Here is an 18587-nt window from a genome sequence, read left to right as displayed (position 1 = left end):
ATTTTCTTTAGAATTATGAAGAACTCTAACTCAAGACATTATAAAAGAATAAAAATGAGTAAAAATGAATAAAAATGTTTTATTTGCTTGTCACGCAGTAGTAAAAAACTCAAAGAATTTTCATAGAACATGTTGATAAATACAAAAAAAGTATTCTATCAGAATTCGGGAGCATTTGCGCGAGTACAAGTATTCCCGCAAATACTCGGTATCGGTCCCGATACCAGTATCGGTGTGATACATTTGCCTATATGTCTCAGTTTACTGCTCCCTGCTAGCCAGGTTATTGATGTGCTAATGTCCCCTCACTATTTCTAAAGGTTAATTGATCTATTGTGTTGTGTGAAGGAGAGCTGGGTTTAAGTGGCTTGTGTTAATTATTCTGATTGCTTCATTGTGGTAATTATCTCTCTATATGCGGGGTCGAGCGGTCTGGTTGATGTATTCAGTACAGCTAGTGCTCAGCGTCATTGATGTCATTGTCTAAAGAAAATGTGTTTCAGCATCGGCCCCGTCGTGTCTACTTAGTCATCTGTATGGAAGCCCCAGTGTGAGGGGGGCGGAGATTTGTCATTGTAACAGTTTTGGAAATGACATATAAGCTGTGTGTTATAACATTAAAGTCTGTGTTGTTCAAGCAGTAAGCTGGTCTCATGTGTGGCTTTCTGGGCGATTCCAGGGATATCCCTCCTCGTGGAATATTGGGGTGATTTTCGTTATGGGAAGAAGGGAACGTTGACGGGGATATCATACCGATACCGTCACAATTGGTTGGTAGCAGTGGGATTTTTCCCTTCTATTCCCCTTCACACCCGGATTCCAAGCAGACACTGGAAGAACTACTGGAAGGATTGCTAGCAACAAAACCAAGCGGGTCATCATAGCAGAATCAATGGAGCTAGACCAGGAGGACGGGATTGCAGCAACGCCAGCAGTACAAGAGATGGATACACCAGGGATTCAGGAGGAGGAATCGCCAGCCAACAAGCTAATGAGAGAGAAGCTAGCGTGGTTCGGCCCGAACCCAACGCCAGATGTGGTACTGAAAGTGATGGACCTGTTAGCGAAGGAGGCTAAAGAAATAAGAGACGCGGAGCTACAGAAGGATAAACAAATAAGGGACGCAGAACTACAGAAGGATAAACAAATAAGGGACGCAGAACTACAGTTAAAACTGGCAGCAGTCCAACAAGCAGCCGCACACATTCTCCAAACAGTGAGTACAGCACAGCAGACGCAAGGAAGATTCCGTTTAGCGCTTTTAAAGCTTTTGATGAAAAGGACTGTGAGATTGATAACTTCCTGGCGGATTTTGAGCGACAATGTAACCTGCACCGAATAGCTAGAGGAGACTGGGTTGCAATATTGTCAGGCAAACTGTCAGGCAAAGCTTCTGATGCTTTCCGGACCGTGCCAGATCAGGATATTCATAGCTACGCCCGGGTTAAAGAAGTGCTCCTGGCTCGTTATGCAGTAACCCCAGAGTCCCACCGACAGAAGTTCAGGGACTCACGCAAAACCACGAAAGACTCTTATGCGGAATGGGCATGCCAATTGTCCCGGTCGGCCTCTAACTGGGCTAACAGCAGCCAGGCCACCACCGCAGAGGACATTTTGCAACTAATGCTCCTGGAGCAATTTTACAATCACATCCAGACGGACGTCAAAGATTGGGTGAGAGATCGCAGGCCCATGACTCTACCAGAGGCCGCGAAGTTGGCGGATGAATATGCAGATACTCGCAAGACGAACCAGGTCACACCACAGGAACAACCTCCACCACAAACGGTGCCCTCACACCCACCAACCGCTAGATACCAACCTCCTAACAGACTGGTGACATCTAGCCCTCGCTATCATCGCCAGGAGGGCAACGAACAACGCTGCTTCCGGTGCAAACAGCTGGGTCACTTCAAGCAGAATTGCCCCATGAATGACAACACCAGGTCAAATTGGTCTCAACCTGGGTACCGCCCACCAGCAGCAGCCCATTGTGTAGACTCGGCTTGGGATCCAAAGGAGCTGGGTCAGGAAGAACCATTGGGCACCCCTTACGAAGCCCTCATGGTACAATCTGTTATTACGGACAACAGGGAACACCATTGTCAGCTGGTCATGGGCGACAGCCCTGAGCCGGAGGGGCCCTGGAGGGAGCTGGGTAGAAAGAGGCACCGCCGGCCACCCTTCAAGAAGAAGAGGTCCTGGAAGTCATATAACCAGCGGACCTGGGAGGAGAAGAAGCGACTGGAGGAGATGGAATCGCAGCAGGCGCCCCAGATGCGGGCCGAGATGTTCGCCAAGGGCCCACCGGTGGCCCCTTACACCACCACCCAGTTCCTGATGATGAAGGACCACGTGGAGAGCCTGCAGGACATGAGCAAGCAGGAGCTGATCCGTGAGTACATAGAGCTGGAGGAATGCATAAGCCGCATGGAGGAGGAGAACAACCACCTGAGGTCACAGCAGCATGAACTGGAGATGGAGCTGGAGAAGCTCCAAGAGGAGAACCGGCGGCTGCGGAGGGAGCAGGGGGTGGCTGACCTTATGGGGCTCTGATTCCCCTCCCCCCCCCCCCGGACTCTGAGCACCAGTGCTACAGCATTTCAACAAATATAACTTTTTCTTTTTATGAATCTCCTGGGGTTGTCACTTCAGAGCCATAACCTGCCCCCTCCCATAGCGGGACACCTAGACGGCGGCGCACAGACCCATTCGCTGTCTTCACACTGACTTCTGGTGACTTTGCAGATCGCACAAAGACTTGGGGACTGACCGGCGTGTGATCTGACGACCCGGTGACATACCTGAGTCTGAAGCAGTTGCCAAGGGAGGTCAGTCATGCCAAACGGAGTTAACCTCTGACTAATAGCTCTGAACCCGTCAACCCTACTGGACCAGGGAAGGTCCAACCGGGTTTGCCGGAGCAGGGAGCAAAAGGGGGGCCATTGTGATACATTTGCCTATATGTCTCAGTTTACTGCTCCCTGCTAGCCAGGTTATTGATGTGCTAATGTCCCCTCACTATTTCTAAAGGTTAATTGATCTATTGTGTTGTGTGAAGGAGAGCTGGGTTTAAGTGGCTTGTGTTAATTATTCTGATTGCTTCATTGTGGTAATTATCTCTCTATATGCGGGGTCGAGCGGTCTGGTTGATGTATTCAGTACAGCTAGTGCTCAGCGTCATTGATGTCATTGTCTAAAGAAAATGTGTTTCAGCATCGGCCCCGTCGTGTCTACTTAGTCATCTGTATGGAAGCCCCAGTGTGAGGGGGGCGGAGATTTGTCATTGTAACAGTTTTGGAAATGACATATAAGCTGTGTGTTATAACATTAAAGTCTGTGTTGTTCAAGCAGTAAGCTGGTCTCATGTGTGGCTTTCTGGGCGATTCCAGGGATATCCCTCCTCGTGGAATATTGGGGTGATTTTCGTTATGGGAAGAAGGGAACGTTGACGGGGATATCATACCGATACCGTCACAATCGGTATCTGGACAACCCTAGTCTGAACCATAAAAATGGATCATGGGCCTGTATAGCATCCTGCAGCGTCACATGTTGCATTTCATGCCAAGTTGAGCACCTACAGCAAGATCCAGTGCCCAAAGCCAACATTACAGGCCAGCCCCACACAGTGAGGTTAGGGTATGGTACACAGAGTACACACCAAAGGTAATGAAACCAGGAACTCTCAGGGAGCACAAGCCAACAAACAGTCAAATGTTGACAGAAGCTTCAGATGGAAAAAATGTAATGGTTTTAAAGTACACCGAGTGTCCAATCACTTAAAGGGAACAGCATATAACCCATGGTCTATGAATACAGGTCCTGTATCCTGTACAAGATATGCATTTTCCATATTAGAGAAAAAAAAAAACACGCACAATCCCCTTTATTTTTAACCACTTGCCCACCAGGTAAATTCTGGCACTTCTCTCCTTCATGTGAAAATCACAATTTTTTTGCTAGAAAATTAATCAGAACCCTCAAACATTATATATTTTTTTTTAGCAGACATCCTAGGGAATAAAATGGCAGTCATTGCAATACTTTTTGTCACACCGTATTTGCGCAGCGGTCTTACAAGCGCACTTTTTTTGGATAAAAATCACTTTTTTTAATTAAAAAATAAGACAACAATACATTTTGCCCAATTTTTTTATATATTGTGAAAGATAATGTTACGCCGAGTAAAATGATACCCAACATGTCACGCTTAAAAATTGCGCCCGCTCGTGGCATGGCGTCAAACTTTTACCCTTAAAAATCTCGATAGGCGACGTTTAAAAAATTCTACAGGTTGCATTTTTTGAGTTGCAGAGTAGGTCTAGGGCTAGAATTATTGCTCTCACTCTAACGATCGCGGCGATACCTCACTTGTGTGGTTTGAATACCGTTTTCATATGCGGGCGCTACTCGCGTATGCGTTTGCTTCTGCGCGCGAGCTCGTCGGAACGGGGCGCTTTAAAAAAAAATTTTTTGGTTTTCTTATTTATTTTTATTTAGTTTTATAATTTTCTTACACTGAAAAAAAAAAAAAAAAAAATGATCACTTTTATTCCTATTACAAGGAATGTAAACATCCCTTGTAATAGAAAAAAGCATGACAGGTCCTCTTAAATATGAGATCTGGGGTCAAAAAGACCTCAGATCTCATAATTAGACTTAAATGCAAAAAAAATAAAAAATAAATAAAAAATGTCATTTTTTCAAATGACAAAAAAAAAAAAAATGTTTCTTTAAGACGCTGGGCGGGACTGACGTTTTGACGTCACTTCCGCCCAGCAGAGCTATGAGGACGGGTGAAGGAGATTTCTCCTTCAGTCCCGTCCCCGCTCAGCTGCCGGACACATCCGATCCCCTCCGCCGCTACCGACGGCTCCGGTAAGCGGCGGAGGGCGCGGGAGAGCGGCGGGAGGGGGGGGCCCCTCTCCCGCCACCGATAACGGCGATCTCGCGGCGAATCCGCCGCGGAGACCGCCGTTATCGTGTACACCACCGCCCCCTGAAAAGATGAATATCTCGGTTGTGGCAGCAGCTGCTGCCGTTATCGAGATATTCAACTTTAAAAAGAGGACGTCTTTTTGACATGGGGCGGTGGTCAAGAGGTTAAACAAACCACAGTTGACAAAAAGCAAGAGAATATGACCATGTACACATGCGTAGCATTAATTTATCTTGCCTTCAGACTATTTGGTAAGAGGTTATTAAAACACCACAAATGATATTTAATAAAACCAAGTCTTACAATTAAGATATAAAATGAAAATAAACTTTACATGGCCACATTAAGATAGAGAGTTTATTTGTATCCATACAACTTTTCTGAATTATCGGCGATCCTTAATGGCTATTGAAAACACTATGCAACCATCAATAAAGTGCAGTCACTCACAACAGCCAATCAAATTTCAGAAATGTTGTCCTCAATCACCCCTAGGTTTACCCTAGCAATACAGAGAACTGAAAACAGCCAAGTGAAATCATTTTTAGGACTTTTTTTTTTTTTTAGGAATTTTTAGTGAGGTTTGTCACAATTGGATCAAACATGGGAGTCATCTTGCCAACGTGTCCAATAAACTAGTTGGAGACAAAACCTGTTCGTCCAAAACCAAAAATTTTTTAGCTAGCACTTAACCCTTTCATGCCTATGCCTATGTATGACATTTGGTGTTTACAAGTTAAAATCCATATTTTTGGCTAGAAAATTACTTAGAACCCCCAAACATTATATATATATTTTTAGCAGAGAATCTAGAGAATAAAATGGCGATTGTTGCAATATTTTATGTCATACGGTATTTGTGCGGCAGTGTTTTAAAAACACAACTTTTTGGGAAAAATTTACTTTCATGAATTTTAAAAAAATGAAAAAGTAAAATTAGCCCAATTTTTTTGCATAATGTGAAAGATGATTTTATGCCGAGTAAATAGATACCAAGCATGACACGCTTTATAATTGCACGCACTCGTGGAATGGCGACAAACTACGGTAACTAAAAATCTCCATAGGCGACGCTTTAAACTTTTTTTACGGTTACCAGGTTAGAGTTACAGAGTAGGCCTAGTGCTATAATTATTGCTCTCGCTCTTACGATCGCGGCGATACCTCACATGTGTTATTTGAACACCGTTTCCATATGCGGGCGCGACTTCCGTATGCGCTTTCTTTGCTGCGCAAGCTCGCGGGGAGGGGGGCGCTTTAAAAAAAAAATTTTGTTTTCTTATTTATTTATTTATTTTTTCTAATATAAAATTTTTTTTTTTTTTTTTACATTTTGATCACTTTTATTGCTGTCACAAGGAATGTAAACATCCCTTGTGACAGCAATAGGTCGTGACAGGTACTCTTTATGGAGGGATCGGGGGTCTAAAAGACCTCCGAGCCCTCCTTTGCACTTCAAAGTATTCAGATCACCAAAAACGGCGATTCTGAATACTGTGTACTTTTTTAAATCCGGCGCCATTGGCAGCCGAGAAACCCGGAAGTGACGTCATGACGCCGCTTCCGTGGTTTCAATGCGGACACTGAATCAAAGCCGTTTACGGCTTTGTTTCAGAGCGCGCCGAGACGCTGGAGGCGCCGGATCGTGGATCGGGTCTCCCGGTGGGACGGGAGGCCCGGTCAGAGCGGCGAGAGGCGGCGGAAGGGGGGGGATGTCCCCTCCCGCTCCTCCGGCATAACAACCGAGCGGCTTTTAGCCGCATCGGTTGTTATGTTTGGAAAGCCGATCGCCCGCTCTAAACAACGGTACCGGGATGATGCCTGCGGCTGCAGGCATCATCCCGGTACAACCCCTGAAAGCCGAGGACGCATATATGCGTACGCTCGGCGTGAAAGGGTTAAACATACACTTGTTTTTACAGAGGTATGAAGGATGCCAGTGGTAGTTTTTCATTTTAAAAATATATTTGTTGCATGGTTGTCATATTGATGCTTTCTCAGGTCTAGAACAAGCATGGTGTAAAAGATTAGTGTCCCAACACTAAAACTAGACAGCCAGTCAACTAACATTCTTAGAAGGCATAGGCAGCCCTCATACATCTCATGTCAGGTGTACTGTAAGAAATACTAATTTGGGGACGATACCTTGTGCAATTCATCATAAACAAGCTGATGTGCAAATCTTGGACAAGGTTCCTCCTCTTGAAGGTTTTTATTTGCATTTTCCTTTGATGCTTGGTCGTTTTTATACACACAAGACCTGAACATACAAATTGCAAAATTAGCAAACAAACAAAAAAAAAAAAAACAGGATAAGATAAAATAATATCAATGTAGGCAAGTAGGCTAAAGGAAACGTATTTGTTAAAAAGTCACCGTGAATTGTGACAAACTCTACATCAGTGGTTCAAGTTGAAGACTACAATAAAGAAACAAACTAACCTAAACTAAAAAGAATACAAAAGTAAAAAAGGTGGGTATCTGGGTCTTTTGGGGCACAGACACCAAAGAAAGTATACATCATAAAAATCCCAAATTGTATTATTGCAAAGTAAAAAAAAAAAAAAAAAAAAAAAATGAATTTCTGAGCTTCACTTATCTATTACCAGCACATCCATTCTAATAGGTAAGGAGTATGGCAACGATATTCTTAGGAGTTATCAAAGAACAAAGCAGAATGCATTTTGAACATATTCTTTACCATGGGCATAAAGACATTCATAAATAGCCAAGGAGAGTTAAATATTTTTCAGCCAAATATGGATTAAAAAAAATAAAATAAATAAAAAAGGCCAGCCTGTAAAAATACAGGAACATCTAGAAGGGTACATATAGATAGGGATACACGCAAGGATAAGGATGCATAAGCGTTTATTGATTGGTTTTGCGCAAAAGTTATAGCGTCCACAAAATAGGGGATAGTTTTATGCCATTTGTATTAATATTTTTTTTTTTTTTTACTAGTAAATGGTGGCAATCAGCGATTTTTATTGTGACGGCGTCATTATGGCGGCGGACACATCGGACACTTTTGGAGCCATTTTGGGACCATTCACATTTACACAGTAATCAGTGCTATAAAAATGCATTGATTACTGTGTAAATGTGACTGGCAGTGAAGGGGTTAACCAGGAGGGGGCGCTGATGGGGTCAAGTGTGTCCTAGGGAGTGCTTCTAACTGTAGGGGGGGGGTCTACGTGTATCACGACACTGATCACCGCTCCCGAATACAGGGAGCTGTGATCAGTGTATGGTCACTCTGTGAACATAGAGTCCGTGGAGCTCGCGGCAGGCGGGCGCATGCTGCCAGCGGCACGCACCCACAATGCCACTTCTTAAAGGCGACACTAATATATATATATATATATATATATATATATATATATATATATACATATATATATATACACACACACACACACACACACATATATATACCGTGTTTCCCCGAAAGTAAGACCTACCCCAATTTTCAAGGGGGACTGCAATATAAGCCCTACCCTGAAAATAAGCCCTAGCGTGTGTGTTTCTGTAATCTAATCTGTAGTCAAATACCTTCCGTATACAGTGACACTCGGCGTTCAGCTTATCTCCTCCTCTTCCCCTTCCTGTCAGCAGGGGATCTCGCCCTCCCTCCCTCTGCAATGCTTGGATCGCCGCAGGCTATGAAAGTGCCAAGGAGCACTCAGCTGATCTCATTCTCCTGCTTGTCAGCGGTGGGAATCTCCGCCCCCTTCTCTCTGCAATGCTGGTTCGCGGTGGGCTATGGAAGCGCCGAGGGGCACTCAGATGATGTTTTCTTCTCCTGCTTGTCAGCAGGGATCTCGGGCCCCCCTCCCTCTGCAAAGCTGTACCGCAGGGGGCTATGGAAGGCGCAGAGGGGCGCTTAGCTGATGTTTTATTTTCCTGCCTGTCGGTGGGGGATGTCTGCCCCCCCTCCCTCTGCAATGCTTGGATCGTGGGAGAGAGCTCCAGCCGTCTATGGAAGCGCAGAGTGGCACTGTAAGAAGGTATGCGACACAGAAACACACACCTTTTTCATGATATTTCCGCTGTAATAGAAAGGATTCTTGGAGTTTACAACCGTGTTTGATTCACTTCACACTGGGGATTCCTGCCAGGCAGGCAGGGAGAGGGGGCAAGAAGACAGCACGTGAAATGGTAAGCCCTACCCCGAAAAGAAGCCCTACTGTGTTTTTGATTCCCAAAATTAATATAAGACCCGTGCTTATTTTCGGGGAAACACGGTATATATACACACACACACACACACACACACACACACACACACACACACACCATTGTGTCAACGTAAATAAATATACTTGAGCCGGTGGTTAAGGAACAAAAATAAACTTGAATTTCTGTGCACACAAACACATTAGAATGGCAATTTTGTGCAAATGTCACGCTTTGCTTAATCACCTGGAACAGTGACAAACTACAGGTCACCAGTTTACAGTTACACAGAAAGTCTGGTGCAATAATTATTTCTCAATCCAATGTTTGCAGTGTGTGGACCCAAATGCAGATTTGCATTTGTGCATGAGTATGGGGGGTTTTAACAATTTTTTATGTAATTGCTCCGAATACTTTTATATATAAAAATAAATAAATCGTCGGCTGAATAAAATGATATAGGAATCATGGGTGCAGCTGCAGCCATAACCCAGACATCACCACCACTTCCCAAGGACGTATGTATATGTATGTCAGGCAGGAAGCAGATAAAAAAGGTACCAATTTTTACAGGGCTGATTTCTAGCGCTCCACTTTTAGTTAAGATTATTTCTGTACATAAATTATACAAATAAAACATTACTTTGTGAGTGTCTATACATACCAACTATTCCTGACAATATCATAAATCCAGAAAGAATTTCTGACGTTCTCCTCCCTTTTCTCTTTGTCTTTACTTAAACCTGACAAAACGTGGATTTCATTCAGCTCTGGATCAATGGTTGCTCTCTGAGTGAAACCGGTCATTGGAACTGTAAAAAATCATGCTAGTTAGAACATTTAAGGTCCGTTATCATAGGTTTTTGAAGGATGTAACAAAAAAATTTACTTTTAAGTTTTAGAAACATGGTCACTTTTGAGATGCACACACAGCATATAAATGAACACATTGTTTCTAGAATGATGGTGTACAAACCCATGTGAATCTACCCAGCAGTAACACAGACTGCAATAAAAACCGAGGTTCTAACCCTTCTACGCTGTATCCAAAGGGGAAATAAAAAAAAAAAAAAAATAAGTTTAACCTTAAAGGGGTTGTAAACCTAGGTTTTTTCACCTTAATGCATCCTATGAATTAAAGCGGAGGTCCGCCAAAAAATAAAAAAATATTTTTTGTACTCGCCGTAAAAGCCTTTTCTCTTATCGTCCATGGACGGACACAGCTCCTTAAATCTTGACAAGTGGGTTATGTTCCCTGTTTACAGGACAGGACTAGGCAGAAACATGTTGGATAATTAAATACATGTCACATTAACAGTTGAACAGCCCCGCCCAAGGGGGCGGTCCCTCCAGACATAACCCTCCTCACTGCAGCATGCAGCCTCAGTTCGCAACAAGCAGTACAAACCTAAAAAGAAGGGGTGGGTGTTGTGTCCGACTGAGAAAATTATTTTATGGTGAGTACAAAAAAAATCCTATTTCCTCTTATGGTCCATGGACGGACAACAGCTCCTTAAATCTTGACAAGTGGGAAGAACGAGGGGTGGGAAATATATTAGTAAAACCAATTTTAACTTCACCCAAAAACAAGCAGAGCTCCTCAACGGAGGAGGTGCAACTTTAAACAGCCGCCTGCAAAAACTAGCGACCGAAAGAAGCATCAGAAGATGCACTCACTGCAACCATGTAAATTCTGGAAAAAGCGTGAACGGACGAGCAAGTCGCCACCTCGCACACCTGTGAGACCGACGCATGATCTCAGAAAAAAAAAAAAAAACCAGGAAGCACCAATTGCCCTGGTCGAAAGTGCCGTGACCGGAAAGAGGGGCCCATCCCTTAAGAGCATAGGCCTGTATGACAGCCTGCCTGATCCACCGAGAAAGCATCTGGTGACTCCAGTAGACTGCCTGCCGGTATACCTGATAGTAGACCGAAGCCGTGGCGTTGTCCGGTTGAAACCAGATCGGACGACCTTGCAACCTCCTTAGACCACGGGGAGAAGCATAGCCTGATCGCCTAAAATAGTAGGACAACGGTAGACAGCACCTGGAATTCCCAGGTGGTCTCCCAACTAAGGCACGACCCTGGGTAGCTACCGAGTTCACGCAAGTCCAGCGACTCAGGGCAGACCGGACCCCCCAGGTGCCCCCACAACCCGTGAGGCTGGCATCCGTCGTAAACACCGACCACTGGAAGGAGGAAACAACTTCCCGGACTGAAGAATCGGGGATCTCCGTCACCAACTCAGAGAGACTGACTAGGTGGTGCACCGGAATCTGATGATTTCAGAGACAAGATTTTTACCACCTGGACAGTATTTCCCCTGGAAAACCCGAGTGTGGAACTGGGCATACAGTACCGCCTCGAAGGAGGCTACCTACAGGCCCCGGACCAGCAGGTGCCTGGAGAGAAGACCAATTGCGTGATGCCAATACCTTCACCGCAAACTGAAGAGTCTGCAATTTCTCCAGGGGAAGAAGGACCTTCGCCACCGAGAAGTCCGGATCAACCCTAGATACTTAAAACGCTGAGTCGGATCCTAGCATGCCCAGGATTTGAACCCTGGGTCGCACAATGGAAGGCGGGCTTTCTGCCACTGAGCTACACCTTCTGGCCTAAACGCTTAACACCCACCCGAATCTTCAGAGGGTCTGAATGGGAAAAACACATCCACTAGGTCTGAGACAGAAGCTACTCTCAGAAGAAAGTCGTCCAAGTAGCCAATGAGGCAAAGCCTCGCTGCCCCAACAAATTTAGGATAAGTGCGAGCTCCTAGCTGAAAACCCATGGTGCCGACGCCAGATCAAAAGGGAGGGCCACAGGCTGACAGAGACCCTCTCTCATCACGAAGCACAGAAAAAACACTGACATGCGCAAAACGGGACATGCATGTATGCGTCTCTGATGTCCGACGACGCCAGGATGTCCCCCGGATGGAGCGCAGCTACCACCGAACGAATGGATTCCATGCGGAACTACCCGACGTTCACAAAGGTATTCTGGGCCTGAGGCCCATAGAAAACCCTAAACCTCTCGTCCTGCAGGAAAGGTAAAATTACCCCGCAGCTTAGCAAGTCCCACACTGCACAAGGCAGACCGACAGGCACCGGAGAGGAAGACACAAGGAAAGATCTTTGTTCTGTGGATAGGAGGAAACCCTATCTAGTACTCCGAAGAGACCACCTCGCAGACCCACTGGTCGGAGAGCAGGGAGGTTTCACCAAATTGTGAACCTGCAAGCCGCCCCCCCCCCACCTAGAGACAGGGAGGGAAGGCTACATACATTGGCAGGATTTTGGTGCCGGCATGATCGGCTTACGCATCCAGGGACGGATTAGTCCCCCAGCTGGGCCTTTGACGGCCTGGGAGGGTTGCCCATAAATAATACACACACATAGTGCGTATGTATATTATGTAGGTGTATGCACACATGCCTTTGGAGGAAACTGGAGTACCCAGAGGAAACCCACGCAGACACAGGGAGCGACAATGCAAGCTCCAGGCAGATTGGCGTCAGTGTCCGGATTCGAACCAATGACTCTCTTGCTGCCAAGTAATGGAGTTAACCACTACACCTGTGTGTGCATAAAACCATTCTGAAACAGAAGTCCTGGATAACAAGGGTGCAGCATTCAATGAAGCATCACAGACTTATATGAGGCCCTGGACCAGCTGGTCCGCTAGCCTAATAACTTCGGGAGAGAGTCGGTGCTCCTCCACTGTCTGGTGCAAAATGCTCACTCCGTGAGTGACAGACCCCAGAGTAGTGGCCACAATAGGCTGCAAGTCAGACCCCAGCATGGTAAACATGGAACGGGTCAGTACTTCGGATCTTCTATCAGTCAGATCCATACAAGCGGGGGTTCCCGTAATAGGGAGAGTGGTCACCTATACATGACACCCGGAGGGTCCACCACCAGAAAAAAAGCCCACCTTTTGAAAAGGCTCTCCTCAAAAGGGGCACTGAACCGCCCGGCGGTGAGGGACTACAAAAGCCCTCAGCGGCTTTTCTCATTCCGCATATTAGAAATTATCAAAGAAGGGCACAGAAGGAAAAAACCTACACAGAGCAGTCCGATTTGGGTGATCCAAAAAAGACAGAGCCCTAGGCGGAAACCCAGCTGCACTATCCAGCTAAAGAGAGTCCCTTGCAGCAGTGAGAAGCACACCCATAAATGCCTTATCCTGCTTTTTTTACTACCCAGGTACCTGGTCCATGGTTCCATAACAGAGGATTCCCCAGGGGATAACGGGGGAAGGGGGCATTCTTTTACCGCCCGTCCGCAGTCCACCCCCACCCTGGCACAAACATGTTCAGGACTAACAAAGTCTCTGTGGGAATCCAGGTGCTAACACCAGCTGCCACCACCAGCATGTTGGGGAAGGACCCAGATACGGACTCCAAACATTAATAATATTTACATAGTGTGTATGTATAATATGTAGGTGTATGCCTTATGGCCTTATTTAGGGCATCTCACCCATTTGCTGCGCTGACCAGGGGCACCCAGGGGACTCACCTCAGGAGCAGACTGCCCATCGCTGCCGTCTGCTCTCAGCACATGGCGTGAGAGGAAAAGAACCATGAGGTAACTGTGCGGCATCTGCAGGGACCTGTGTGCGCCGTAGGATACAGCACTAGGGGTCAGGACTACTCCAAGATGGCAGCTGAGCATTCAGAACGTGGCCACAGGAAAATGGCCGGCAGCAATGTAAGCTGTGCCATAGCGCGGCTACGACAAAATGGCCGCCAATGGGAGTTTTCAATGTAATTGAAAAACCTCCCAAAAAATGGTGCCAGCCAAATAGCGGCAAAATTGCCGCGTTTAAACAGGAAAAGCCTAGAGCTTTTTAACAGTGAAAAACCCCTCACCGGAAAGCCCCATACAAAAAAAAAAAAACACAGGCGAGATAACAGTCCCCTCAGGAAGCAAGCCCCCCCCCCCGACAGCGGCAATGTTAGCAATGCAGCAAAGGGAAAAGGAGCAGGGAAGGGAGAAGAGGACCTCCGAACCACAGCCGTACCAAACCACCGAAGCCGGAGGGAGTGTACTTACCCCTCCATGCGAGGACCCACTGACGCAATCCTGACAGAACTACAACAGCAATGGAGGTAGCTGTCGGCCCGGTCCACTGTGAGTGAGACAACACCACAGCCCAGTCATATGTGGACCTCGGAGCAAAGCTCGCCGGCCCAGGAGTCATGGGGTATGGCGTGGCAGACCCAGCCTCTTTGCAAAGGTGTGCCCACGCTTGCTGGTCGGACTGAGTAGACTACAAGGATCTATATTATCCAGCCTGTCTCTCAGCCGACAGTTGAAAGAAGATTCTTCAAGAAAAAGTAAAATAAAATCTTTTCCTCAGGGCGCTGGGCCCAAAGGGAGCCATACGCCCTTCTTCTTGCTAGGCAGAACGAAACTGAGGCTGCATGCTGCAGTGAGGAGGGTTATGTCTGGAGGGACCGCCCCCTGGGCGGGGCTGTTGAACTCTGTTAATGTAACATGTATTTAATTATCCAACATGTTTCTGCCTAGTCCTCTCCTGTAAACAGGGAACATAACCCACTTGTCAATATTTAAGCTGTGTCCGTCCATGGACGATAAGAGAAAAATATATTAAAAGCCAGCAGTTACAAATACTGCAGCTATTGACTTTTAATAAAATGGACACTTACCTGTCCAGGGTGCCCGCGATGTCGGCAGCCGAAGCCAACAAATTGCTCGACTCTCGGCTGCGCCCTCCGACATCCTCGGTGAGGGAATCAGGAAGTGGAGCGAAGAGGCTTCACTTCCCGGTTCCCTACTGCGCATGCGCGTCCTCACTGGTACCGCTGTTTTCTGGGACCTTGTGTCTCCCAGAAGACAGCGGAGGGGGCGGGAAGGTGCGTGACTCCCGTGGGAGTCTATGCCCGGAAGTGGGTGCAAATACCTGTATTATACAGATATCTGCACCCCCCTCCCCCTTGATAGGTGCCAAATGTGACACCGGAGTGGGGGGGGGAGGGGGGTGGAGATTTCCGAAAAGCGAAGGTGCCAATTTTTGTGTGGACCTCCGCTCAAGGTGAAAAAACACCCTGCAGTGTCCGGCACCCAGCTCCCCCCCCCCCCCGTTTTAGTTACCCGAGTCCCGAATTTCCATGGGCGTGAATCCCGCGTCGCTCCCTCCAGCTTCTCGGCTTTTAATTGGATAGGTTGATAGCAGCGCAGCCACTGGCTCCTGCTGCCGTCAATCAAATCCAATGACGCTGGGGGCGAGTCATATACTCTGCGGCTATGGATGCCTAGTGTACGAGACGGGAGCGCGCCCGCAAGGTAACCCCCTCGGGAGAGAGGGGGTTATCTATTGCGGGGAGGAGCCGCAGGACCCCAGAACAGGAGGATCGGGCCACTCTGTGCAAAACGAACTGCACAGTGGGAGGCAAGTATGACATGTTGGCAGGTGAACAGAGAAGAGGATCCGGGCTACTCTGTGCAAAACCACTGCACAGAGCAAGTACAAGTTTGTCATTTGTTTTTAAACCAAGACTTTAATATCACTTTAACATATAGTACCAAATCTAGAATAATATGCATAACCAAAGACGCATAAATTATCTTATTTGCAGGTTAAAAAAAAAAAAGTGCATTTATTTATTTTTGAGCATGTAAAGCACTGCACCAGCTGGTGCCATGCAGGTATCCTGCAAACCTGTCAGTGTATCCATGTGCCCGTACATCCCATACAGTCAAGTAGATACAATAAGACAGGAAGAATGAACTACAAGCCAAAAGCCATAAAAGGATGTCGGGGCTTGTAGTTCATTCACGCAAAGCAGTGTGTGCAGAGCCACACGCGATCATGCCGATTTCAAAAAGGGGCAGCTATAGTACAGGAAACTTCTCCCCGTACTGCCGTCACTAAAAATGGGTGGAACATGCAACATGTTCCCAAAGGTGAACTTAGCCTTTAACTGCTTCCCGACCATCTGCCACAGTTATGCTGCCGCAGGCTGGCTCCCTTGAGCGAGCCGTCGTAGCTGTATATCAGCCGCTTTAAGACCACTGGAGTGCATGCGACGACTGAGCCGATGCACATGCCCGGCAGTCGCCATGTCCACCAGGCACCCGCGATCGCTCCACACAGAGACAGAATGGATGTTCATCAATGTAAATAGACAGATCTCTGTTATGTCAGGGGTGAGGAGACCGATCAGTTGTTCCTACTGTTTAGGAACAATCGGTCTCCTCCCCCAGCCAGTCCTATCCCCCCACAGTTAGAAACACTCCCTAGGACACACATTTAACCCCTTGATCGCCCCGTTAACCCCCTCCCTGCCAATGACATTTATACAGTAAATCAGTGACTATTTTTAGTACTCTCCCTGTACCATGCCTGCAGTGTCTGTCTCCCTGTACAAATACTTGCAGTCTCTGGATGTCTCCCTGTACCATGGCCTGCAGTCACCTATGCCTGTTGCCTTCTCCTTCTCTCTAAACAGCCATCACCTCTGCCCCCATGTCTCCCAATAACTCTCCTATCTCCATCCTCTTCCCCCCCAGCGATCACAGCCTTTTCCAACCCAACGATCCCACCCCACAATCCCTATTTCACCCCACCCTCAACTACCTTTCCCTCCCACCACCCAACTCTCGAACAACAACCCCCCACCACCTCCCAAACCCCCCCTCTTCCTAGGCGATAGGTATCTGTATCGGCGAGTACCTGCAAAAAATGCATTGGTACTCTGTTAAAAAAAAAAAATTGTATCGGTGCATTAGCGCAAACCAATCAATATACGCGTATTGCGATTTATTTTTGACAAAAATATGTAGAACACATATCGGCCTAAACTGAAAGGGGGGGGGGGGGGGTAAAAAAAACGCAGAGGTGATCACATACCACCAAAAGAAAGCTCAATTTGTGGGAAAGAAAGAACAATTTTAATTTTGTACAACGTTGCACAACCGCGCAATTGTCAGTTAAAGTGACAGTGCCGTATCGCAAAAAATGTCCCGTCATTGGGGGCCAAATCTTCCAGGGCTGAAGTGGTTAAAGTGGAGCTCCAGTCGGTTTTCTAAAAAAATTAAAGGTCAGCAGCTATAAAAAAACTGTAGTTGTTCACTTTTAAATAAACAGATACTTACTTGGATCTAGAGATGTGTTCATCCAAGGGGGCACCGGGGACAGTCTTCAGTCCTCGGCGCCAGCATTAACTATAGAGGCACCCGGCTCTGATGGTTTGTGGCTTCACAGCAGGGTGCCCACTACACATGCACAAGCCGCACATTATGAATGGTCCTGCAGTCTCCTGGGAGCTGTGAAGTGTCCCAGAAGACTGCAGGGAGAAAAAACTTTCACAAGTTTCACTCTCCAGCACTACTTTCACAAATCTGAAATGGTAAAACATGTCTGTAATAGCGTGAGGACTTTACCTTTTTAAATGTGAAAACACAACTGACGCTCTTTTTATTTTTTCAAAGCAAGTAAAAAAAAAAAAAAAACTGCCTTGCTACTACAACATTTTCACTTGTTTTTCCCTTTGTGTTGTAGGCAACAGATCATAAGCAAAGCTAGAAGACAAAAATCACAAGTAATTCCAGTTACCCATGCCAGAATCTTTCTTTGTTCCGTCTGAGATGATTTCCACATGGTCGCTGTCCACATCATAACTAAAAAAGTCATTCAAGTAGGTCTTCGACCTTTGTCCACCAAACACATACAAGCAGCGATTTTTCTTGAAGGAATAAGAGAACAACAAATTATATAACATGGTCAGTTTTAGATTTTACATCCCCAAATTTTTCACCCTGGTTATGGCGTATTTATATTTTTCACAGTCCATAGTCGATGTTGCCCATTAACCCTCCCCCGCGACATATGCCTAAAATAACCTGTGACTTGTGTTGAACAACATAATTACAAATAACTGCTTATAATTTGCTTCATAAAAGCAACCTAAACCATAAAAGCAATGTAAAAAAATGAACCTTTTTTAATACAATTTAAAAAAATTGTTTAAAAATATATAAATACAAGTATCCTTACAGAGTGAAAAAGCATGCAGTGTCCAATTCTGGATTGTATATCTTCAGGTCCGGCATTACAAGAGTCTTCTCTAAGCAGTTTCCACACATGTGTTCGACAATCAAAAGCAAAAAGTCCGCTGAACTGGGGCTCACTGGCCCTGCTGTCATCAACATTACCATTGCATGTCAGTATTCGACCTCCGAATGTGTAAATCATGTGCTTTTCAGAATCCATACACATCTAAAAATCAATGAAAAATACAAATTTACAACAAATTAGACATCTAAAATGAGCAAAACAATTATTCCTACAGGAACCCACAAATGAAATTCAAGTGGCTTAATTCTTATGAATCATACTTCTTAAGGTACCATTCACACTCTCAAATGGGGCCGTTTGCAATGACCAGTGGGAGACGGTGGGGTTTCCTGCAATTAGCTGAGGGTGGAAAGCCCCATTT

At 46.0% G+C, this 18587-nt stretch overlaps 1 protein-coding gene across 2 annotated transcripts in view; it reads right to left on the bottom strand.

Moving 5' to 3' along the window:
* The window catches only part of MKLN1 (muskelin 1), an 83763-nt gene that overhangs the window by 19491 nt on the left and 45685 nt on the right, over positions 1 to 18587 (bottom strand). For both annotated transcript variants that reach the window (XR_005747884.1, XM_040343302.1), the window contains exons 11-14: positions 18146 to 18367; positions 17705 to 17834; positions 9786 to 9933; positions 7088 to 7202 (exon numbers count right to left, since the gene is read on the bottom strand). Coding sequence is in view for 1 of the 2 variants with exons in the window: in XM_040343302.1 (XP_040199236.1) it covers positions 7088 to 7202; positions 9786 to 9933; positions 17705 to 17834; positions 18146 to 18367 (615 nt within the window). In the remaining variant the exon portion in view is untranslated. The remainder of the gene's footprint in view (positions 1 to 7087; positions 7203 to 9785; positions 9934 to 17704; positions 17835 to 18145; positions 18368 to 18587) is intronic.

Source organism: Rana temporaria, chromosome 3 (assembly GCF_905171775.1).
Source record: "Rana temporaria chromosome 3, aRanTem1.1, whole genome shotgun sequence".
Lineage (NCBI taxonomy): Eukaryota > Metazoa > Chordata > Amphibia > Anura > Ranidae > Rana > Rana temporaria.
This window is presented reverse-complemented; position numbering and strand designations above follow the sequence as displayed.